Source organism: Humulus lupulus, chromosome 3 (assembly GCF_963169125.1).
Source record: "Humulus lupulus chromosome 3, drHumLupu1.1, whole genome shotgun sequence".
NCBI classification, from domain to species: domain Eukaryota; kingdom Viridiplantae; phylum Streptophyta; class Magnoliopsida; order Rosales; family Cannabaceae; genus Humulus; species Humulus lupulus.
In genome coordinates this window covers 276,264,690-276,290,183 of record NC_084795.1, presented here as the reverse complement: position 1 = coordinate 276,290,183, position 25,494 = coordinate 276,264,690, and the positions used below count along the sequence as shown (strand labels likewise).

The 25,494-nt window shown below is 36.9% G+C and overlaps 1 protein-coding gene across 7 annotated transcripts; it reads left to right on the top strand.

Annotated features, from left to right (window-relative positions):
• The first annotated feature begins 1,410 nt into the window (after window positions 1-1,410).
• On the top strand, window positions 1,411-25,423 carry LOC133824407 (uncharacterized). Of its 7 annotated transcripts, none has more exons than XR_009888522.1 (4): window positions 1,411-1,553; window positions 1,736-2,157; window positions 15,597-16,252; window positions 16,337-17,054. XR_009888522.1 is itself a non-coding variant. In XM_062257282.1 (2 exons), exon 2 carries the CDS (start codon window positions 1,742-1,744, stop codon window positions 2,048-2,050), a length of 309 nt encoding a protein of 102 aa, XP_062113266.1. In that variant the 5' UTR covers window positions 1,411-1,553; window positions 1,736-1,741; the 3' UTR covers window positions 2,051-2,376. The 7 variants fall into 7 exon arrangements, 1 of the variants encoding a protein (XP_062113266.1); XR_009888521.1 differs by having other exon boundaries at window positions 15,585-16,252; XR_009888523.1 differs by lacking the exons at window positions 15,597-16,252; window positions 16,337-17,054 and adding an exon at window positions 24,594-25,423.
• Window positions 25,424-25,494: the final 71 nt, after the last annotated feature.

The following is a 25,494-nucleotide window of genomic DNA, read 5'->3' as shown; positions in this document are numbered from 1 at the left end:
TAGGCCTTTATGTATATCGAATATACATAGCTAATCAAGAGCAAGAATTCCAAGGCACATAGGTTTCTATTGAGCTTAAATTACAACTCTTACTTGAATTTATTTGTACAATTGAATGTTGACCCATTATTGAGGATTTTAAAGGGTATTTCATCGTTTAAGAGCAACTCCAATAGTAGCTACTCTATTGATGGTCTAAAGTGTCCAAACCATCTTAAAATATAATATATTTTTTTATTTTTTCTATCATCAACATCACTTTTTACAATATTTTCCATAAAAATGCTTAAATACTAAGTCGCCCTAAAAATAATCAACTATGATCTCATATATTATTATTTAATATATTATTTTGTAATTATAAATATTATCACACTAAATTTTTTAAATATATATATTAATATAAATAAATATTACATGAAATTTAAGTAGATGAAATTTGAAGGAGCTTATAAAATGACATAATCATAATTAATCAATCTAACATAATTAACAAAAAAGCTAATTAAAATGATTTTTAAATTTTGACCATATGTGCTCTACCAAGTCCGCTTGAAGATTGCGATAAATATTTCTTTAACAAATTTCAACATTTCTTTGAAGTATTGTCGGGAAGTCGAAAATAGATCCATGCAATACTTCAATCATCGATGTATCAGCAAGGCCTTTATCATAATTAAAATAAAAAAAACTCTCATACGCATCTCTTTATAATATTTTTATATATATATATAGTTATATATTTATTTGATGTATATAATATATGTTATTCTCTACAAATTTACTTGTTACCATTAATTTTTTTTGTTTCTTGTAGCCGATGATTAGTGCTTTGATATTGCAATATACACTATCATGAAATTGTACAACTTTATTATAATGAAAGCATGCATATTCTAATTAAAGTTTTCCAAATAATTTTTACAAAAAGAAAATGTCAATTTTCTTAAAAATTAAAAAGAAAAATTAGATGTATAAACTTTAAATTTGATCAACTAAATTTGTAGCTAAATTAAAATTTAATCTCATATAAAATTTTATTTTTTAGAGTTTTATTACATGTAAATAGTTTTTAGATTTCTACCTATCGTATTCTGTTTTTGTTATATTGTTAGATTTTTTACTAATCATGTATTTAATTTTTAAAACATAAAAATAATTTATAGGTAGCAAACCAATCGAATTTTCATAAACATATTTTTACATACTAAATTTAGATTTTCATTTGAGAATCATATTTTTTGAAAATATAGCTTTCTCATTGAGAAAATTTCTAAACATCAGGGATCGTATTGCAAAAGTTTCTAAACATTAGGGACTGCTACTTCAAATTAACGCTTTTGAAAAAGAAAAATCTTTAGTAATTTAAAACGCTGTCGTTTCTAAGATTGGGGTAAAAAAATATAAAACCTAGAATTGGGCCTCCGCCTTTCTGAGAGTCTGAGTCCGAGTCCCCCGTCTATGCTCTCGCCCGAACCACCATCGTCGACGCCGACGTCTCCATTCCAGCCGCCGATTATTCCAGTTGCCAGAGTGCTCAGCCTCTTATCAAGGTATCATCTCCTATAACAATCTCTATTCCTTTTATTCATATACATATATTATACATATATATATATATTGATGTCATTCCTTGCAATTGTGTATGTATATAGATAATCGGTATAATATGATGAATGAGAATATGGGTTGTTCTATATTTTGTGAAGGGGTTCTAAAGTTTGCTCCTTTTTAGGTCAATATGAAGACAGTGTCAGGGATTGTGGTTTCTTCAAAGCCAATTTCTTTATCCAAAGCCACTTCAATTCTCTCCACATTCGTCTCTACTGACACCGGCGCTTCCCAAGCTATGGCTGCTTACCTTCGACGCTCCTTGGCGTCATTCAAGGAGCTGAAGCAGCTTCATAAGGAGTTCAAGACTAAACAATCAGAACGCAAGCGGAAGAGGCATAGAGCTGCCGATGACGAGGGAGAGACAAATGTTGGAGAAACTGCAAAAGAAGAAGTGTGCCATGAGTCGGAGTCTAAGCGTAAAAAACAGCGCAGATGAGTTCATTGTTTGATGATTCTTCTCCCAAGGATTCCCAGTGTTTTGGTCAGATTTTATATGAAAAACAGCTGGAATTCATGGCCAGATTTTGGATTTCTGATTAGAAGGTTAGCCCTCTTTTTGTGTCTTTTTACAGTTAATGTCTACGCCACATTTTTGTTTAGGTTTGTACCATTTTATGTTGGGTTAGAAATTGGGTTTTACATGCTAAGGTTGAATCTTTAGTTTCATGTTAATTGTTCAGAGCTCGTCTATATTACTTTACGAACCATAATGTTATTTATTCTGATATTTGATTAGTATACTGATGGAGGTTATAAATTGAATTTTACATGCTAAATGCATCTCCAACCTTTTCATCTCTAACCCAACTTTATTTTTATCTCATTTTAAAGAATTATACTAAGCACCTTCAATAATACACAAGTAAACTCAGCACTATTCAAGGCAACAAAATAATACCTAAAATACCTTTAATATTTTTGTTTAAATACATATATATCTTTTTATATGTATTTATTATAAGTTTGTTTTATATTTTATTTTTAGATTTATATTATAGTAATAAATTAGATTAATATTATACTAATAAAATAAATAAATAAAATAAAAATAAAAAACCAATAACTTATCAAATTTAAAATTACAAAATACAAAATGAAATTAACCATAATTAAACAACACAACAACAATTTTTTTTTAAAAATGTAATGTTTAATTTTCATAATGTAGCAATTTAAGTTAAATCTATTAATATTTTTTTTTACTTGATATAAAATTATTACTTGTTAATTATATATATTAATATTAATGTATAAAATTAATATTTATTAATTAGTTAAATTATTTATTGATGATTAAAAAGAAAAAAAAAATTGAAGTAAAGATTGGAGATGAAATAGTAAGTGAAAAAGGTGAAAAATAAAAATAAAGTTGAATTAAAATGAAATTATGGTTGGAGATGGCCTAAGGTCGTGTCTTTATTTTCATGTTAATTGTTCGAAGCTCTTCTATATTACTTTTCAAACCATAATGTCATTTTTTCCGATGTTTGATTATTATAATGTTGGAGAGAATGATCTCGTTGGACACTGAAATCTATGTTGGTCTTATGGAAAATGGCTCTTAGGTAAGTTTTTTGACGAGGAGTGATATCTGTCTATTTTGGGGTCTAGAGGAAATGGCACTTTGAGGTAAGTTTTGTTGAGAAATGAAATTAGGCTATTATCTCTTGTAACAGAAAAGTGGTCTCAGAGTTTGTTATTGCCTTTTCACTAGGGGTGAATATTTGACCATTTAAACCCGCAAACATGCCTGATCCGCAACCCGAAAACTCAATTTTTGACAAAATCCGTCAGATTCGGGTTAAATTCGGTTCGAACCTGACATGGCTCGGGTCAGGTTAGAGTTTTGAATGTTCGGTGTCGCGGGTTTGGGTTTAGACCCGAAACTTGAATAGTATTAAAATTATGAATTTTTATTTTTTTGGTATTTTTGAAAGCATAAAAAATAGTATTTTTGAAAAAATTGTACCAAGGCCCATTTTCGTCGTGACAGACAACAACTCTCAATTCATCAGTTTCGACTTCCAAGACTTTTGCAAATTCTGGAATATCAAGTTCAGCTTCTCCACGCCAAGGTATCCCCAAGCAAATGGACAAGCAGTCATCCAACAAGACTATCATGAACAACATCAAGAAGCGCCTTGAAAAAGCTAAGGGAAGATGGGCTGACGAGTTGCCGGAAGTCCTATGGTCCTACCGAACTACAACCAGGACTTCGACAGGAGAAACACCATTCTCATTAGCCTACGGGATGGAGGCAGTCATCCATACCGAGAGTGAAGTTCTGACAGCCAGATATGAGCTGACGACAGACAAATCGAATTGGGAAAACATGTGCCATGAACTCGACACCATCGACGAAAGAAGGGACAAAACACTCTTAAGAGTCTCAGCCTATCAACAAAGCATAGCCAGACATTACAACAAGAACATCCGCACTCGGAAATTCAAAATGGGAGATTGGGTACTATGAAGAGTGTTCCAGAACACTAAGGAAGCAGGAGTAGGTAAGCTCGCCCCGACATGGAAAGGTCCTTACCTGATCACAAAGGTAGTCAGACATGGAGCATACAAGCTATAAACTAAAGATGGATGCCAAATAAACAACAGCTGGAACGTTATCCACTTAAAATAGTATCACTTTTAACTCAACCCAGTCTTCTTTCATTTTCTTTCATCAATGATCTTATGGGATCCTCGTTCAAGCAACATACTGACACTGTCATGTAGGAAGTGTCAGAACTACATTTGGGCTTGATCCCTGACAAGGGTATGTAGATAGCTCTACGGAGTACAGCCCCAATTACGTCCAATTTTTTTTTTAACTAAGATTGGTCGTCCAGCAAGTCAGTCAAGAAAGTAAACTAGCCTGACCATAATTTATCCGAGGACAAACACCCGAGTTAACACAAAAGAACAAAACCAATAGTCTAAGTTTAAAATACCAAGTATAGTACACTTAGATTGGGGGACAAAGATAGAGTAAATCACCAGCCAAACAGCCATGGTGAATGATGTGATTAGCCAAGTCAATCAGTCATCCATTCAGCCATCCGGACAAAACAAAAACAAGAAGGATGCTAACACAAGTAATCATCCAAATAAAGCATACATCGATACAAGATTACCTCGAGTCAAAATACAAGAGTGCTACATAACCATCAAGACTGCCAGCTTACCATATCAACCATTCAAGCAAGCCCGACTACTACTGACATAATGAAAAGATAGAAATTACAACAACATATAACAACTTATAAAAAGTTTGTACAATCATAAAAAAAAGGCTTCTACAAGAAAGAGATAGTAAATCAAGCCAATGTCAGAAATCAGTCCTCTTGCCCAAGGTCGCCTGTAGTGATATCTCCAAAGGAGACATCCAGGTTGTCAGTCTAAATAGCCTCCTCATCCCTCATTTGCTGTAGTTTTTCATAATCAGCAATGAACTGAGTTACATTCCAAGAATCAGTCTTCCCATCACGAAAATCAATCGCCATTTGACCGCGACACTGGATCTTGACCTCTAAGGCAATATCAGTCAATCGACCCTCCAACATATCAACCTTGACTTGAACATTGGCCAAGGTAGCCAGGGTAGGTTGCAGTCGACTGGCATCTAGATCCTTAGCATCCAATTGGGTCTTGAGTTCCCCGTTAAGTTTCTCAAGGTCTTTCTTGCAGGTCTTCAATCCCTTAACCTCAAACCGCAGATCAACATTATGACGGTTAAACATTTTGACTTGTTTTTTCAATTCTTGAATCTTCTCATTTGCCCACATAAGGCCTTGCATACCCCGACATAATATAGAAAAACAATAACAAAGCAATCAATTTAACTATCCATCATTATGCAATAAATTTGATAAATCAGACATACCTGAAAAGCATGAGAAATGGAAGCAGAAAGTGATGACTTTGATCCAAGCTGGTCAAACCTGTCTTTGTTCTCAGGCCATAGTAGCTTGTTAACCTCTTCAAGGTGAGGGCCGAACTCAGAATGTATTGAGGCAGACGACGCAAAAGAAAGCTCTATCTTCTCAGCAAACCAGTCAGATGAATCAGTTGGAGAAGTCTGCTTCTTCTTGTTCTTCTGAGTCTTTCCAGCTGTAGGAGGAGGAAGAGGTGGAACTTCATTAAAAACATCATTTTCAGCACTTGAAGTTGCAACCACCTGCTTCATACATGCTCTAAGGCGTTCCATAGCCCCAGAGCCTGTCAGATTTAGACGAAAAGTTACTCTAGCCATGAGAAGGTCTGCAAATTTCCGTTCGTCTAGCGTCAGTTCATTCAGCAAAGACGATTCATACCCCAAAATCTCCAGACTTCTTGTTATAAGTATAATGCGAGATTGAATACAACTCGTAGGAAGGGTAATACCTTTAGGATAACGAGGAACTTGAGGCCATAAAGAGCTACCACGAAGATTCGAATCAGACAAGATCGCTTGCCACCTATGACCTTTTTCCCGAAACTCAGCAAACCGATCAACCCTTCCTTGAGCTCCTCGACACACCCAGGCAAACAGTAAATTCATTGTGCCTGCAAGATAAACTAAACAACCTTTCAGAAAATTGTCAGCAAGACTACAGAAAGAAATTAATAATTTCATCACACACAAGCACTCACTGGGTGAAGGCCATGCATGAGGAATCTTACAATTAGCCGGCAACCCCTACACATTATGAGAAACAAAAAAGTATCGATCCTTCCAATATTTGTCACAATCTTTCAGATCTAGGAACTCATCAACCTAGACAAGAATTGGTATCTACCATTGTCCTTATGATGCTCCTTCAAAGAGTAGGCGTGTAACGCCTCTGCAACAGTAAACTCAATGCCATGTTTCTCACTAAAAACTTTCTTAGTCATCAAAGCACGCCAGATATTCGGCATCAGCTGGCTGGGTGATATAAGGTGATGCTCACATACTTCCTTCACTAACCTAGGAAGAGGAAATATGAACCCTTCCTTGAAAGGAAGCTCATACATGCATACCCAGCCAGGTAAATTCTAATTAGCTCGCTCCCCACCAGACGGGGCATGCAGACTAACATAACTAGGTATATCATAAGCCTGACGAAGCCGAGGCAAGTCCTCTAAAGTAATTTTTGACTTCGGTTTACAACCCAGAAGCATGCGACTAGACAGACCACCAACTATAGGCTCGTCACTATCCACACCAATTCCGACCACGCCAGTAGGAATATTGGGATTGGTGCAACTACCATCACCACTAGATGAACAGGTCATCCTACCAGAAGACCCAGCACAACTGCCTCGATTACTAGAAGACATGCTCGAAAGACCACTTAGAACAAAGACACTATCTAAGATCGAGTGGACGTACAAATAATTATAAACATTATTCGCCTACCAGACAACAAGACAATATAGATCAATAAGTTATTAACTGACAGACAATTAGTGCTCATCTATCCATCCAGACAGTTGGACATAGGCTAAAACATTCTAAGAGAATGGAAGAAGAACCAGACGAATTAATTAATCAACTTACCTACTCAGTCAGACACTACATATTCACTAAGGCAAACTATCATAAGACATGGCAAACAGTACAAATACATGTTCTTACTATTGACAAGATCAAATGCAAACGACAATAATAAGTGAATCGAACAAAAACTATAACTACAATCTATACAAAACAACTTCAAGATCAAATAAGAACACGAAGAACGACATAAGAACATTCAAAGAAAGAAAGGAAAAAGAAACTAACATTTAGAGAGCTTTCCTCAAAGCCTTCAAGACAAGCCCCACCAAATGCTCCACCAAATGTGAAGAGCTTATAAACAATGCTCATTTTTATAGGCCCAAAGGCCACTTGGGGGCGCCTAGTTGGCCGAGTGACACGCACTCGTGAGTCCAGTTGTCCGGTCAAGATGCCAACTGGCCAAGTACGCACATGGCGGGTGGTGGACTGTCTGAATGCCTTGTTGACTAAAATGCAAACCGTCTGGTACGAACGGTGTGCATGAGGGGAGCCTGGTCCGACTGCCAACGCACATAGGGATCATCTGGTCCGATTGGAACTCACAAATTTTATCAAGCTTTGTATGATTTTGCTGGGCTCATATTTTACTAAGTATGTCCAAACCCAAACATGCTTTTTGGTAACATTGTTTGTATGTGTACTATTTTACCCCGTAGGATGGTTGACACTTGTCATCCATCCAAGGTCTCTTTGGGCCTATAAAAGTGAGCATTGTTTACAAACTCTTCACATTTGGTGGAGCATTTGGTGGGGCTTGTCTGGAAGGCTTTGAGGAAAGCTTTCTAGAAGTTAGTTTCCTTTTCCTTTCTTTCTTTGAATGTTCTTATTGTTGACCCAAACTCTTAAGTCTCATTGTTTTGATGATATCAAATATTTGATTATTTTAAAAGGGAAAGAAGATATTTTTTAAATATGAATATTAGATTAGCTCCCCCTTAATGTGTGCAAGGATTTAAATTAATTTAAACTTTACCTTTGATTTTTACCTTGCATGATTTTGTAAACTCCTCCTCAATTTATTGCTCATAGTGAAATAAACGTTAGTCAAAAAATTGAGGTTTTTGCCGAAGTTAAAATAATCTCAATTAGTTAAAATAATCTCAATTAGTTCTCCCCCTTTGATTCATCAAAAAGGGTGGCAAAGGAATTCACAAAATAAAACACAATCAAACATAGATTAAACTTTTTAAGCATTCATACATAAGGCATAAATCTATGCAAATACACAAGTACACAAGAAAAAGTAAAACATGAAAGAGTGCAAAACAAAGAAAGTATGCAAATGCCTAAGATGGTGGCCCCCCAAAACGCCTCATGTAGGCCTTCATCTCCTCCATTTCGTTACGAACATTTTGGAAGCCTTGTTCCATGTCACTCCGCAAGTTGGTAAATTGAGTATTCATGTCGGTGTGAAGACGAGCAAAGGCCTCCTCAAGGTTGAATTGAGATGCTTGAGGCATTGGAAGGCTAGAGGGTTGAGCTCCTTCTTCTTCATTGGCTTGCTCCTCTTCTTCACTTTCACTAGCAGGTAACCCAAAGCTCTCCTCTTCCTCGTCTTCTTCTCCTACTTCAAGGTCCTCTTGCTTTCTTTGGCCTCTTTTGGGAGTGAAAACCCACTTATTGTTGATAAGGGCATACCCCAAGCTTGTGAAAGTTTTAGAACCTAGCTTATCTCCTTCGGTAGGTTCAACCTTCTTTTCATCCGAGATGGGAATTCCTAAGAGAGGTAGGATGTAGCTAAGGAGAAAGCCAAAAGGGAGTGACTTGACCATGTTCGGTTTATACACATCAACGATAAATCGAAGAATGAGATGCCCTAGGTTGATTCGTGCCTTTTTGGTTAGGATAAGGTATAAAATGAGTATATCTATGTTGTTCACCTCATCCTTATGACCACTCCTAGGAGCAAGGTTATTGATGATAAATAGTTGGAGAATTTTGGCTTCCAAAGTAAGATTGTGAAACTTTGGTTTGATGAAAATAAGGCCTTCTCCACAAAGGACTCTAGAACACTCATTCATGGCAAAAAGTTCATCATTCTTAAGAGTGGTTTTTGGTTCTAGCAAGAGTCCCTCATTTGGTGCTCCTAGCAAGTTATTGAGAGATTCTACATCAAGTTCAAATGGGACATCTCTAAGAGTGTCTCTAACTCCTAGGGGTGCATTGCTAGGTTTGATGCAAGCATAGAAAGCTCTAACCAACCTAGGGTATATGGGTGTCTTAATATTGATAAAGGATTTCCACCCTAACATTTCAAAATGATAGCTGAATTTGACACAAGCTAGGCTTGGAAGGGCACAAAATTTACCTTTGATAATAGGCCTAGAGGAGAAAGAATCATGGAAACGATTGAAGTCATCTTGGTTGTAGAAAAGAGTAGGTTCATTTCTGCCTTTAGCCCTCTTCTCCCTGATTTGTTCAGCAGTGGCAACCCTCTTGCTTTTCCTTGGGTTGGATGATGAAGCCATTTAGGTGGAAACAAGAAGAGAATGAGAGTTTTGTGGAAAAATTGAGGATGAAGTGAGGGTTTGAGGGAGTGATTTTTGAGAGGGAAGAGAGTGGTGGCTGGTATTTTATGTTGTAAAATAAGAATGGGAGAATGAAACTCGTGGGTAGGGTTTTTATGGGAAAAACATGCATTTTAAAAATGCCAAAAAAAAACTTATGGGCTGCTGTCTGTGCACATTTAACACATTTGAACTATTGCAAAAAGAATTTTTCGATTTGGTTGCATAAAACTCATTTTGGGTAGATTTCTACCTTTCAAGGCCTTTTAAGGCATTTTTCGAAAAATCTACCCTAAATTTTCAATTTTCAATATTTTTTTGATTCCGTCACTTCACACATCTCATATTTAATATTCTTGAACTGCTGGAAAAAGAATTTTGCAATTTGGTTGAACAGATCTCATTTTTGGTAAGTTTTTAGCTTTCTTAAACTTTTTTGAAAAGCTTACCGTAAATCGTCATTTTTCAACATTTTTCAGATTTTCTTGTTGAGCATATTCATTTTCTCATATTTTAGGTGTTAGAAAAAGTTTGGGGTCAATTGGGTTAAAAACGAAGATTTTTGGCACGTTTTTGAAAAGGGGGCTGGGCTGGTGCACCAACCGGACAGCAGCCCATAAGTTTTTTTTTGGCATTTTTAAAATGCATGTTTTTCCCATAAAAACCCTACCCACGAGTTTCATTCTCCCATTCTTACTTTACAACCTAAAATACCAGCCACCACTCTCTTCCCTCTCAAAAATCACTCCCTCAAACCCTCACTTCATCCTCAATTTTTCCACAAAACTCTCATTCTCTTCTTGTTTCCACCTAAATGGCTTCATCATCCAACCCAAGGAAGAGCAAGAGGGTTGCCACTGCTGAGCAAATCAGGGAGAAGAGGGCTAAAGGCGGAAATGAACCTACTCTTTTCTACAACCAAGATGACTTCAATCGTTTCCATGATTCTTTCTCCTCTAGGCCTATTATCAAAGGTAAATTTTGTGCCCTTCCAAGCCTAGCTTGTGTCAAATTCAGCTATCATTTTGAAATGTTAGGGTGGAAATCCTTTATCAATATTAAGACACCCATATACCCTAGGTTGGTTAGAGCTTTCTATGCTTGCATCAAACCTAGCAATGCACCCCTAGGAGTTAGAGACACTCTTAGAGATGTCCCATTTGAACTTGATGTAGAATCTCTCAATAACTTGCTAGGAGCACCAAATGAGGGACTCTTGCTAGAACCAAAAACCACTCTTAAGAATGATGAACTTTTTGCCATGAATGAGTGTTCTAGAGTCCTTTGTGGAGAAGGCCTTATTTTCATCAAACCAAAGTTTCACAATCTTACTTTGGAAGCCAAAATTCTCCAACTATTTATCATCAATAACCTTGCTCCTAGGAGTGGTCATAAGGATGAGGTGAACAACATAGATATACTCATTTTATACCTTATCCTAACCAAAAAGGCACGAATCAACCTAGGGCATCTCATTCTTCGATTTATCGTTGATGTGTATAAACCGAACATGGTCAAGTCACTCCCTTTTGGCTTTCTCCTTAGCTACATCCTACCTCTCTTAGGAATTCCCATCTCGGATGAAAAGAAGGTTGAACCTACCGAAGGAGATAAGCTAGGTTCTAAAACTTTCACAAGCTTGGGGTATGCCCTTATCAACAATAAGTGGGTTTTCACTCCCAAAAGAGGCCAAAGAAAGCAAGAGGACCTTGAAGTAGGAGAAGAAGACGAGGAAGAGGAGAGCTTTGGGTTACCTGCTAGTGAAAGTGAAGAAGAGGAGCAAGCCAATGAAGAAGAAGGAGCTCAACCCTCTAGCCTTCCAATGCCTCAAGCATCTCAATTCAACCTTGAGGAGGCCTTTGCTCGTCTTCACACCGACATGAATACTCAATTTACCAACTTGCGGAGTGACATGGAACAAGGCTTCCAAAATGTTCGTAACGAAATGGAGGAGATGAAGGCCTACATGAGGCGTTTTGGGGGGCCACCATCTTAGGCATTTGCATACTTTCTTTGTTTTGCACTCTTTCATGTTTTACTTTTTCTTGTGTACTTGTGTATTTGCATAGATTTATGCCTTATGTATGAATGCTTAAAAAGTTTAATCTATGTTTGATTGTGTTTTATTTTGTGAATTCCTTTGCCACCATTTTTGATGAATCAAAGGGGGAGAACTAATTGAGATTATTTTAACTTTTGGCAAAAACTTCAATTTTTGGACTAACGTTTATTTCACTATGAGCAATAAATTGAGGGGGAGTTTACAAAATCATGCAAGGTAAAAATCAAAAGTAAAGTTTAAATTAATTTAAACCCTTGCACACATTAAGGGGGAGTTAATCTAATATTCATATTTAAAAAATATCTTCTTTCCCTTTTAAAATAATCAAATATTTGATATCATCAAAAAGGGGGAGATTGTTGACCCAAACTCTTAAGTCTCCTTGTTTTTATGATTAACAAATATTTGATACTAATGATTTGTTGATTTTGTAGCAAAAACCAAAGTGAATTAGCACTTCAAAGTCAAACTTATGACCAATGGCAAAATGGTCATTTTACCAAATTTTCCGGAAATGACTCGAAATGGACTTCAAGACTCAAGAAACTCAAGATAAGGGTTTAATTTCATTTCTTAGTCTTGTAAAGTGATTGCAAGTATACTTTAAGTCATAAGTATAAAATTTGGCTCACTTACGTACTAAAAAATGGTGAATTTTTAAAATGAGAAATAAATATCCTAAATTCACTTTTAAGAAAATACATCCCGATACGGTCGTAACGCAATTGGAATTTTTGAAATCGGATAAACGAGCTAAAAGTTATAAAGAATTGAAAAACGGGAAAATAGGCATAATTCGGATTTTGCTCTCTGTTTGCCATCCGGAATTCCGGATTGGCAACCGGAATTCCGGTTGCTTACAAACCGGTATTCCGGTTCCCCATCCGGACTTCCGGTTCGCGGCAGACAGCTTCGAAAATTAATCCATAACGGCTATAAACGGCTAGTTTTTTCCCAAACTCTATATAAACTCGTTTTTCACTCAAAGTTAGTGGTTGGCTGAGCATTTATTACATATACCAAACCAAATCCATTGATTTCAAGGAGCTCTCAAAGTTTAACTCATCCAAACACATATTCACACACTTGAGCCAAAATTTGTATTTATTCATTCTAAGTGTGCTTGCTAATCGTGCTTGCTAATCACTCTAGGTTTCTCATTGTATTATCATACTTCTAGAGTGATTTTTGCTTGTAATATCAAACACATTCCCATATTGAGATTGAGGTGAGGTTGGCACCGGTTTTGTAAACAACCCGGTCAGAGTGAGATTGGCACTTCAACAATCCGAAAAAGAGGTTGATAGTCCTTGGTGGTGGAAAACTATTGTAAAGAAGTTTGGAAATACCTTGGTGAAAAATTCCCGGTTGTAAGGGTTAGTCAAGCCCGCTAACTTGGCTCGATAGTTGAACTCAAAGCTAGGTCCATAGCTTTGAAGACCAAGGACGTAGGTGGATTAGTTCTACCGAACCTTGTAAAATTCGAGAGTTTGCAATTTCTTAACCTTCAACTCTTTACATTACAAGTTTGATTATTTTCTATATCTATTTGATTGCCATATTATTTGCTTTTACTTGATAAATTTAATTTATTGCATAATTTGACATATTAAGTTTTAATTTTCCGAAATTAGTTTAAATTTCCAATTCACCCCCCCTCTTGGAAACATATCTTGGGTTAACACTTATGTCGTTCTTTGTGTTCTTATTTGATCTTGAAGTCGTTTTATATAGATTGTAGTTGTAGCTTTAGTTCGATTCGCTTATTATTGTCGTTTGCATTTGATCTTTGTCGATAGTATGAACTTGTATTTTTACTGTTTGCCCTGTATTATGATAGTTTGCCAATCGGAAAAATAAGGTGCTATCATATTGCTTTGTATTGGCTAAGTTCACGAGTTGGAGATAAGTGGACTCGAACCGCTGACATCCGCCACATGGTAAACCACTGCCGCTTAGGCCCCCTACTAATTCTACCATAGAGGCCAACGATAGACAATAACTCTCCCCCGAACACAGCTTACAACTTTCATCGTACTGTGCTTTCCAAAGAGCAACTCTTCTCAAATTCTCAAAAGGTATTGAGCTGGAATCCCATTTTAGTGAATATGTAGTGTTTGACTGAGTAGGTAAGTTGATTAATTAATTTGTTTGGTTCTTCTTCCATCCTCGATGTTTTAGCCTATGTCCGACTGTCTGGATGGATAGATGAGCACTTGTCTGTCAGTCAGTCAGTAACTTATTGATCTATATTGTCTTGTTGTCTGGTAGGCGAATAATATTTATAATTATTTGTATGTCCACTCTATCTTAGATAGTGCCTTTGTTCTAGGTGGTCTTTCGAGCATGTCTTCTAGTAATCGAGGCAGTTGTGTTGGGTCTTCTGGTAGAATGACCTGTTCATCTAGTGGAGATGGTAGCTGCACCAATCTCAATATTCCTACTAGCGTGGTCGGAATTGGTGTGGATAGTGACGAGCCTATAGTTGGTGGTCTGTCTGGTCGCATGCTTCTGGGTTGTAACCCGAAGTCAAAAATTATTTTAGAGGACTTGCCTCGGCTTCGCTAGGCTTATGATATACATAGTTATGTTAGTCTGCATGCCCCGTCTGGTGGGGAGCGAGCTAATTGGAATTTACCTGTGTTGACGCCGTTTTTCGTCAAACAGTGAAAGAAGAGCACGTAAACAATAACTGAAAATGGCAAATTGAAATAAAACAATGTAAACACACGATTTTTACGTGGTTCAGCAGTTAAATCTGCCTAGTCCACGAGTCTTTGTTATTAAACTCAAGATTATCTCTAGGAATTCTTCAAGAATGAATTCTCCAGAGTTTTCTATCAAGGATCAGAATTTTCGGTCCCTTTACAATGGTGCATAGCCTCTCTATTTATAGAGAAGGCTAAAGAATACTATCCCACATATTCTGGGTAGTTACTTTTTTTGTATAAATAAAATTAATGGCTTTAAATGCCTATAATCAGATATAAAAGGAAACGTCCCCTGAAGACCAGGAGACGTATAACTGACCAAATAATATGCCACGATTCTAGGAGATTTACAATAATAAATGAGGATTACATCTCATATTTATAACACTTGCAGATATTTAAGGTGGTTATCGCGTATCTCTAAGACTTTAGCCTCCCAGGTTTCCCGTCATCTATCGAGCTAGAAACATCTCCCGAGGCCACATGACTTTCGAGATCGTACGTGCGTCGAGCTCGGGACCCCTGATCCGAAGACGTCCCTGAATATGAGTGTGTTCCCGGAGCTATCTTCCGAGATCATGAATACTTCGAGGTCACCATACTCGAGGTCGTCTATATCCTACAAGCTCGACATACAATCCTGGAGCATGTTTCCAACATTATGAGTCCACTGATTTGCGAATCCAACTTTCGAGGTCATAATTAACATACTTCGAAATCTGGGTGTAACAACCTGGCTGGGTATGCATGTATGAGCTTCCTTTCAAGGAAGGGTTCAGATTTCCTCTTCCTAGGTTAGTGAAGGAAGTATGTGAGCATCACCCAGCCAGCTGATGCCGAATATCTGGCGTGCTTTGATGGCTATGAAAGTTTTTAGTGAGAAACATGACATTGAGTTTACTATTCCAGAGGCGTTACACACCTACTCTTTGAAGGATCATCATAAGGACAAGGGTAGATACCAATTCTTGTCTAGGTTGATGAGTTCCTAGATCTGAAAGATTGTGACAAATATTGGAAGGATCGATACTTTTTTGTTTCTCATAATGTGCTTGGGTTGCCGGCTGATTGTAAGATTCTTCATGCATGATCTTCAGCCAGTGAGTGCTTGTGTGTGATGAAATTATTAATTTCTTTCTGTAGTCTTACTGACATTCTTCTGAAATGTTGTTTAGTTTATCTTGCAGACACAGTGAATTTATTGTTTGCCTGGGTGTGTCGAGGAGCTCAAGGAATGATTGATCGATTTGCTGAGTTTCGGGAAAAAGGTCGTAGGTGGCAAGCGATTTTGTCTGATTTGAATCTTCGTGGTAGCTTTTTGTGGCCTCAAGTTCCTCGTTATGCTGAAGGTATTACCCTTCCTACGAGTTGTATTCAACCTCACATTATACTTATCACAAGAAGTTTTGAGATTTTGGGGTATGAATCGTCTTTGCTGACTGAACTTATGCCAGACGAATGGAAATTTGCAGACCTTCTCATGGCTGGAGAAATGTTTCGTCTAAATCTGATAGGCTCTGGGGCTATTACGCCTACGAGCACGTAAGAAGCAGGCGGTTGCAACTTCAAGTGTTGAAAAAGATGTTAATGAAGTTCCACCTCTTCCTCCTCCTACTGCTGGAAAGACTCAGAAGAACAAGAAGAAGCGGATTTCTCCAACTAATTCGTCTGACTGGTTCGCTGAGAAGATAGAGCTTTCTTTTTCGTCGTCTGCTTTGCACATTCTGAGTTCGACACTCACTTTGAAGAGGTTAACAAACTACTATGGCCTGAGGACAAAGACACGTTTGATAAGCTTGGATCAAAGTCATCACTTTCTTCTTCCAATTTCTATGCTTTTCAGGTATGTCTGGTTTATCAAATTTATTGCATAACAATGGATAGTCAGATTGATTGCTTTGTTATTGTTTTTCTATATTATGTCAAGGTATGCAAGACCTTATGTGGGCAAATGAGAAGATTCAAGAATTGGAAAAACAAGTCAAAACATTGAACCGTCATAATGTTGTTCTGCGGTCTAAGGTTAAGGGATTGAAGACCTGCAAGAAAGACCTTGAGAAACTTAATGGGGAACTCAAGACCCAATTGGATGCTAAGGAGCTAGATGTCAGTCGACTGCAACCTACTTTGGCTACCTTGGCCAATGTTCAAGCCAAAGTTGATATGTTGGAGGGTCGTTTAACTGATATTGCCTTAGAGGTCGAGATCCAGTGTCGCTATCAAATGGTGATTGATTTTCATGACGGGAAGGCTAATTCTTGGAATGTAACTCAGTTCATTGCTGATTAGGAAGAACTGCAACAAATGAGGGTTGAGGAGGCTATTCAAGCTAACAACCTGACTGTCTCCTTTGGAGATGTGACTACAGGTGACCTTGGGTAGGAGGACTGATTTCTGTCATTTGCTTGATTTACTATCTCTTTCTTGTAGAAGCCTTTTTTTTTATGACTGTACAAATTTTTTATATGTTGTAATTTCTATCTTTTCATTATGTCGGTAGTAGTCAGGCTAGCCTGAATGGTTGATATGGTAAGCTGTCAATCTTGATGGTTATGTAGCACACTTGTATTTTAACTCAAGGTAATCTTGTATCGATATATGCTTTCCAACTGGCAGTCTTCAAGTGAAACCATTTATCAATCAAACACTCGAAGTGAGCTGATATCATTGCAATTGGTTATGGATACATTTTCTTTGTTGAAGCGTTCGACTTAATCCCTTAAGGGTTCGCCCCGCCTATGGACAATCACATACAAGCCTTCTGATATCTTTGCTAACTTCCTGCTACTTGCAAATTGTTGAACAAAAGTATCATTTAATTGTGCAAAAGAAGAGATAGAATTATTAGGTAAATTTGTGTACCACTGGAGGGTTGGTCCTATCAGACTTGAATCAAACCCCTTACACATGCACACTGGCCTCATGTCGCGTGGAATGGTGGTGGTGAACATCCTCTGTTGGTATTGTGTGATCATTCGGGTCAGACGTCCCGTCAAACATCTTCATATTTGGGAAGTTGAACTTCTTTGGCATCTCCACTAGCGCATCTGCGAATGGAGAGTCTACATAACAGCTTGTTGCACTCTTCTTAATTGGAGTCGACATCACAGGAATTCTTTGGATGAGCACCTCCATCTCAACCAACTTTCAAGCCAACTCGAGATTTTGGATTGGAAAGGAGCTTGTGGTTGCTTGGCGGGCTGGCTCGTTGGTCGGTGGTAGGCTATGTTCGTGTACGGTTTGACTGGCACCAAGTGCTGCCTGGTTGACCGATGAATCCGACATAGCCATGACTTGATATTCCAGAAGCTGAGTAGAAGATAATATTACAGGTGGAGAATTGACATAGCCACTAGCTAGTCTTGGGTGAAGACAGATTGAGTTGATAAAATGATATTCTCAATTCTACAGCCAAATTGTTCGGATTTGTCATTGTAGGACTGGAGGAAAGCTAAGCTTGATATTCCAGAATTTGCAGAAGTCTTGGAAGTCGAAACTGATGAATTGAGAGGCGTTGTCCGTCACGATCTCTTTTGGTACTCCACACCTTCAGATCACATTCTTCCAAATGAAGCCCTTTACTTCTTTGTCTCTGACTTGGTGGAATGAGTCTGCTTCGATCCATTTGCTGAAGTAGTCAGTTGCTGCAAGCATGTACACCTTCTATCATGGTGCGGTTGGAAGCCTACCTACTATGTCCATCCCCCATTTCATGAATGGCTAAGAGGATCTGATCGACTTGAGGCGAATCCGACATCCTCGGTAAGAAATAGTAATACTCTTATTAATCGACCTGACACTGTGAATGCATCTTCCAATGCAGGTGATCGTACGATCCTCAACAATGGAATCAGCCAGTCAGCCTATGTGGCCAATCATACGACTCTGGGTGCTGGAGCCAGTCAGTCAGCCCTAGGCGGACAAACCAATGCACTTGAAGGCAACCAAACGACTCCCGGGGTCGAGACCAGTCAATCGATCCTTGGAGCTAGACCATCCATCAGACTCGGAGTCAGCCAACCTCCCCTTGGAGCTGGAGTCAGCTAGCTTCCCCTTGGAGCGGGAGTCAGCCAGGCAGCACTTTGAGCAGGAATCAACCAATTATGGGCGACCTTGAAACAGTCAAGGTTGGCTTGAGGAGAATTCTATGCAAATTTAGCAGCTTGACATGGTCAATTCTCCTTAAGTCGGTCCCCTTGATTTTCTAAGAATATCCGTGTGGGTGCATTGATAATATTACAGGTCGTGGTCAAGTTGTGGCGCTTGAACTTCCAAAGACGGAGTGAAGTTGCACGAAAATACACGGGCCGCGACTCAGAAATGAACAAGTTGTGACCCGCCTCACCAAAAGGAAAAACGTGTTTTGTTTAAGAGCGAATTTTAGGTAATTTGTCAGGGTTTTTTTTCATTACGGGATTAGCAGTTGTTTAAGTCTAATACTCTATTTTTCTTCAGTTTTTATCTCAATTTTTAGTAGCTTAATTCTATGTTTCTGAACATCTATTTTATTTTGTTTGTCATGTCTGTTATGAACTAAATATCTTTTCTAGGGTTTAACGTAGTCACTTGGATATTTGTTAATTTTCTATGAAACTCATATAATTTCTTCTTTTTCTATCATCTCTCTATATGATTTGTGTTTAATGCTTGTGAATAATTGATCACTATTTACTTGATTTTGATTCGAGATCCGAGATGGGAGAATTGAATATTCATATAGACATAAATTGCATATAGTACGAGGGTACATGTATGGTTTGGGTAGCATTTAGGGTTTCTATGCTTCATGCTTGCTATATGTTAAAACTTATCACAAATATGTAGAAAGTTTGCATATAGGCTGAGTTCTTTTTATCTTGAAAAAGAATTATGATTGTTTTAGTTTACCCGCTATTAGGATAGAAATTGAAGAACTATATGCGCTGATCAGTAAAATTAACAGGTTGAAAAGTTGATGAATTTAATACCCTATGTTTTTAATTATTGAATCAATCTTTAAAATTGCACAATTGATTTCAATTTTAAACTTTAGTTTAAAAATCACTCTATTTTCGACAGTCAAATAGAAAGCTAGATTTGGTTACTGGTATTTCATTGTCAGTTTCCGTGAGAACAATTCTTATTTACTATCAATATTACTTGAATCGATTGCGTATACTTGCGCATTATATTTTCGCTATCAAGTTTTTGACAAAAACTTGTCGTGAAAATTATGTACTACGCAATCGCATCATGTAATAAAAAGTAAGTAGATTATTGTTCCCACAAGGACTGTTACTAATTACTAAGAATCAATTTTTATTTCTAATTGATTTGTCATAATGAATATAGTCTTTAGTAAAACTAAACAAAATAAAACAATAGAGAACTCAATACTAAAATATTAATTTAATGGAATAAGAATTAGGGTTATTAATTTCATCAACTTTCCACCTATGCCTCTTTAATGTGAATTTAAGAATTTCTATTTCTATTGTGATAGCAAATTACAATTGTAAATTATATTCTTACTAAGATTTATATTTCTCCACAATAAGTAATTTCCTACATCTCTGTGGTAAATTAACATAGGGTAATTTGCAGCATTATACCTATCTAGTTTGTTTTGTTGCATTTAAATGCCTATGTAATTTTTTTGGCAGCAAAAATACCTACCGTTACACATTTGGTGCAGTCAAAGGTCCCTACCGTTGAATCTCAGTTAAGTTTGACTTTAATAGTTATGTGTCACTTTCTAATTAGTTGAAAATTAATAAATATTTTTAAAAATAATTTAAAAAATCTAATTAGTTTAAAACTATATAAAATTAAATTCATTAAAAAATCAATAAAAAAATAATTATAATAAAACAAAATAATTTTTTTTAAATTTTTTTTTCTCCTCTTCTTCCTCCCTATCGCTCTTCTTCTTCTTCTTCTTCTTCCCATCGACTTCCTCCATTTCTTCTTCTTCTTCCCGAATACCCATACCCAAACCCCCTTCGGACCTCAAACCTAGAAAGAAAAAAAAATTATTCTTCCCATCGACTTCCTCCTCTTCTTCTTCTTCTCGGGTACCCAGACCAAAACCCCCATCAAACCTTAAACCTAGAAAAAAAAATTCTTCTTCCCATCGATTTCCTCTTCTTCTGTTGCCCGAATACCCAGACCCAAAACCTTGTCGCACCTCAATCCCAGTCGAACCCTAAACCTAGAAAAAAAAATTGTTCTTCGCATCAAACACAAAGGCATATCATCATCGGTTCTAGGGCTTGTGCGGGATGTTGTTGTCGGATCTGCAACTTCAACTTGATGTTGTAGTCGAGGGGCTGTGAAAAACACGATGATGGGAGCAAGTTTTCTGGGTTCGGGGTCGACGAGATGGGGTTTCCTGGGTTTGGGGTCCATCGTGGATGGAGTTTTCATAGCCAAGGGGTTCGACGAGATGGGGTTTTTCTTGTTTTGGTTCAGGGTTTTATTCCTGTTTTTGTGATGAACAAGAGTTTTGGAATTTGTTTGAACATGATTTAGGTCCTTTTGAATCACTTAGATTGCAACAATTAATTATTGATATGCACACCAGTTATGGGCAAGCATGATAGTCCCTCAAATCTCACTACATTCCAACTAAAAACAAATTTTAATATTTAATGATTTATAAAAAAATCAGATTCAATTTAAGTTTTGATATTGAGATTTTGTTTTACTTTAATTTATATATTTTTATATATTTAATTATTTATAGCCAATTAGAAATTGCCACATAGTTATTATGTAGGTCAAAGTCAAACTTAACTGAGATCTAACAGGAGAGACCTTTGACTGCACCAAATGTGTAACGGTAGACATTTTTGCCGCCAAAAAAATTACATAGGCATTTAAGTGTAACCAAACAAACTAAATAGGTATTAATGCCGCAAATTTCCCATTAACATATTGCATGCATTAAACATGTAGTTCCTAAGCTACACAAATCATACAGGTACTCATGTCCAATATAAATCTATGATTATTTGACTATAACATATTTATCCTCCACTTCTTAGGTTAAAATCATATAAATCATGTAAATGGTGATCAAGCATTCACAAACATTAAACACAAGTCAAACAATTCACAATATTGATAGGAAATTCATAAAAGTTACATTAGATAATCAAATGTTTCAAGAGAATCCATTAACACCCTAAATAAGAAAATTAGTTCATGCTAAATATAGTCAAATTCATCAAACTAAATATAAACACCACTACAAGAAAAAGTAAAAGAAGTGGAAAAAGAATGATAGAACTGGTTGATCTCTAAGCTTTTGCCTCCACAGAGTGTTCCTTGAGTCTCCTCTTCGCGTTCTCTTTTCAGAAATCGTCATAATGTTACTTAAATAGTAGTTTGTGCTTTGAATACGAAATTTCACTATTGCCCCTGCTTAAAATTCCCTAATCTGCATGTTGACCGCTCAGGCGCTGCGACCCTCTAATGAAGCGCCGCGACCTGTGTCCAGGAACCGAAGTCTGCCTTGTCTCTGACTCAACAAGCACCGCGGCTCCAATGCTGGTGCACCGCGACTCAAATTCTCCAATCAATAGCGTCGTGGCTCTCAAAGGTAGCGCCGCGACCCTCGTTTACCCAGAACCTTTCACTCTCTGTTTCATCATAACACCGCAGCCCTACGACTCTAATGTTCGATTTTTGCCAATTTACTTCTTTTCGGGGCCAAACACGGTCTTTTCATCAATTCTTCCGTAAATCCTGAAATATTAACAAACAAAGGCAACAAAAGCGTCATACTGCACAAACATAACTAAATAAGCTCAAAAATTCCCTAAAACAATCATCTAAAACACTATAAAAACTACTCTATCATCTATGTCGATGGCATAATTGTTACATGTAATAGCCTTCGACAATTGGAGGAATTCACCACGTGATTTAACAAGGTGTTTGCCTTGAAGGATCTTGGCAATTTAAATTACTTCCCTAGCATTGAAGTTTTTAGGGACACCACTGGTATCTATCTGACTCAATCCAAGTACATTGAAGACCTCTTAAAAAGGAGCAATATGACCCATGTCAAACCTTGTCCCACTCCAATGGCCACTGGGAAACCATTATCCATCACTGATGGTGAATTGCTTGAGGAACCTAGTATATATTGCAGCATTGTTGGAAGACTAATATACCTCACTCACACTCGCCATGACATTAACTTCGATGTCAACAAGTTAAGTCCGTTTCTTAAAGCTCCTACCACTGTCCATTGTAGTGCTATCAAGCGAGTACCAAGATATCTTTAAGGTACCATCAGTTGTGGTCTTCATATTAGATATTGTGAGCAGTTAAACATCACTGGATACTCAGATGCCGATTGGGCGTGTTGCCCTAATGACAGTCGGATGCTGCCTATTGTGTCGATCTTGGAGAAACACTAGTCTCATGGTCTTCTAAAAAGCAAGTCGTTGTTTCGAGATCAAGTACAGAGTTCGAATATCGAGCTCTAGCTCACATTGCAACTGAGATAATGGATATAAAGTTTCCTCTAAGAATTGAATCTGACCTGCTCATCCACTCCTGTCACCTGGTGTGACAACAATAATGCAAGTGCCCTTGCATCCAATCCAGTGTACCACCCCCTTACTAAGCATATCGAACTAGACATCCATTTTGTTTGAGACAAGGTTCTTTAGTAGGAACTTGAGATTCGGTTCATTCCATCCCATGATCAAATAGTCGACTGTCTACCAAGAGCCTGACTCGACAAGATTTCATTTTCTCATAGACAAACTTGGCGTTGTTCATTCCTTGCTGCATTTGAGAAGAGATGTTGAGAAATGAAATTAGGCTATTATTTTTTTGTAAAGAAAGGTGGTCCCAGAGTTTGTTACTTCCTTTCCACCACTATTGCAACAATTTGTGTGCATTCCTTTCCCTATATTCTTTTTATGATTTGTTCATTATTGTTAGATTATTCTGTATACGTGTCCCTAGCTAATGAGCTCATAATTGTACGCAAAAGGTTATAAATAGAATCTTCTGTATCAGCTATATTCTTGAGCAGAGCATTACAATTTTGGCCTTGAAATTCTATCTCTATTTTCTCTGAACCTTAGTTTTCAAACTAATTTTTTGTTTTGATGAGGAGTGGAATCCAGGGGCATTCGAACTTTAGGAGTGAACCAGAACTAGTCTAATCAAACCTTATGTAGATGTGGACTGGATCATGGATTATGCAGAGAGATTATTAAGTATTGTTTAGTATAATCTTTAACATAGTTGCATCACTGTTAGTTAGATATCTAAACGAACGATTTTTTATTCTTTTTTTTTAGGGGTAAGTGTGTGTGCTAGATTCTCATTTTGTCTGCTATTTATTTTTTTTTTTTGAGGAAAAGAACATTCTTATATTTAATTTGCAAATAGCTGAAGACTTCTCAACTCATAACTGTCTGTCTTTGAAATATTACTAACTTTGTCACAATTCAATTCGGTCATAAATATGGAATTTGGGGTATTTGGTCAATACAATTAGGATCAATAAATATGTACCCACATTTCAAAGCCAAAAGTTATTCAAAATGTTTTAAACCCAGGCCTGTTGCCGAACCTAGTCCTCTGTTGTGGGTATTTGGAGTTTTAGTCTGAATATAGATGTTCTATTATAATGAAAACTTATCTTTGAACTACACGTATTTATTATTTATTTTATTTTGTCAAGATAAAAGAGATAAAAGAGTACTTTTATGAAATTAATTAATTATGCTAAATTAATTATTTTACAAGTAACTACAAAATTTTGTCACATTTTAGTTGTTATTAAGTAATAAATAAGATTATTATTTTATACAATTAAAACTATAGAATTATTTTAGCAAATTAAATTTTTGTAATGAAATTCATGAATGACCATTATATAATTTAAGGGAATAAAATAGTAGTAACTAATAAGTTGGTAAAATATTTTATGCTTGCTGAATTTTTATGATAATAATAATGGAATAAAGTAATAGAATTTACCAACTTTAAAGTGCGTTTTAAGAACCCTCACACGTATGCATGTTACATGCAAATTTATTTTTACGTTCAAATACACGACAATTAATCAAATATATGGTTCTTGTTTTGTAACTATTGAGAATTACTTAGTAGAATTGATATTATTCTTTTATGATTTTATGTGGAATTATTGTATGTTTATGGTTGTGGTGCAGAGTAAATGTTTCAGGGATTTGGAAGAAGAAATGGACTTTAATCCTCCACTGCGGACTTGTCCCTGGAGTCATAATCGAAGATATACTCAAAGATGTAGAAGTAATCTGGGGCGCTAGCTCTGTCCCTTAGTCTGCCACTCACATCTAGCATGGCGAATAGCGCCTCGCGATGTGCTGTTTCTCCCTCCTGGTGGATCACCATCTCCTCATGTTCTTCCAGATTCTCATCCTCATCTGGAGCGAGGACTGTTTCCATCCTGTAGAACTCACAGTCGTCCACAAACTTAAATATAGTGTATCGAAAGGTGGTGAATCCTAAATCTTCCTGGCTTATGTCATGCCATGCTTCGGCCAATTGGAGAAGAACCTTGTGAAATGTAGCTAGCGACTCCCTTAGCACCCAATATTGTTCAATGGGCCAGATCAGTGCTCCTCTTTTGCTAATTAAGCTCTGTATGCGCTCGCACACAGCCTTGGTCTTTTGGAGCGCAATAATCCTCCAGTCAGCATCCTCGTCAACATGAATCCTTGGAATCTCTCAGATCTCCTTAAGAAGTTGTTTTCTAGTTGTTCTAATAGTAGAAGGCATACTTTCTACTCTGCAATCATAGTACTAACAACTTAAAAAACTAAAGTAAAATAAATCAGATAAAGAATACACTTACGCCACAGTGAGATGAGGTTTTCCTAGTCTTTAGCATGTATGCGGAGGGGTTCTTTGAGACATGAATGGTCTTCTCTGATATCATTTGTGAAACACTCTATTCTACTATCTTTGCAAACAACGACTACTTGATAAATTATTTAGAAAATACCATAATCCGAAAAAGGGTTACGTGGGACCTTATCAAATCATGCAATATGGACCCATTTGTTAAAATAGAAACATGATGTCTTTCAT

What these genes read in the sequence shown, in the direction of transcription:
- LOC133824407 (XM_062257282.1), top strand. Translation starts at nt 1,742, where the DNA reads ATGAAGACAGTGTCAGGGATTGTGGTTTCTTCAAAGCCAATTTCTTTA.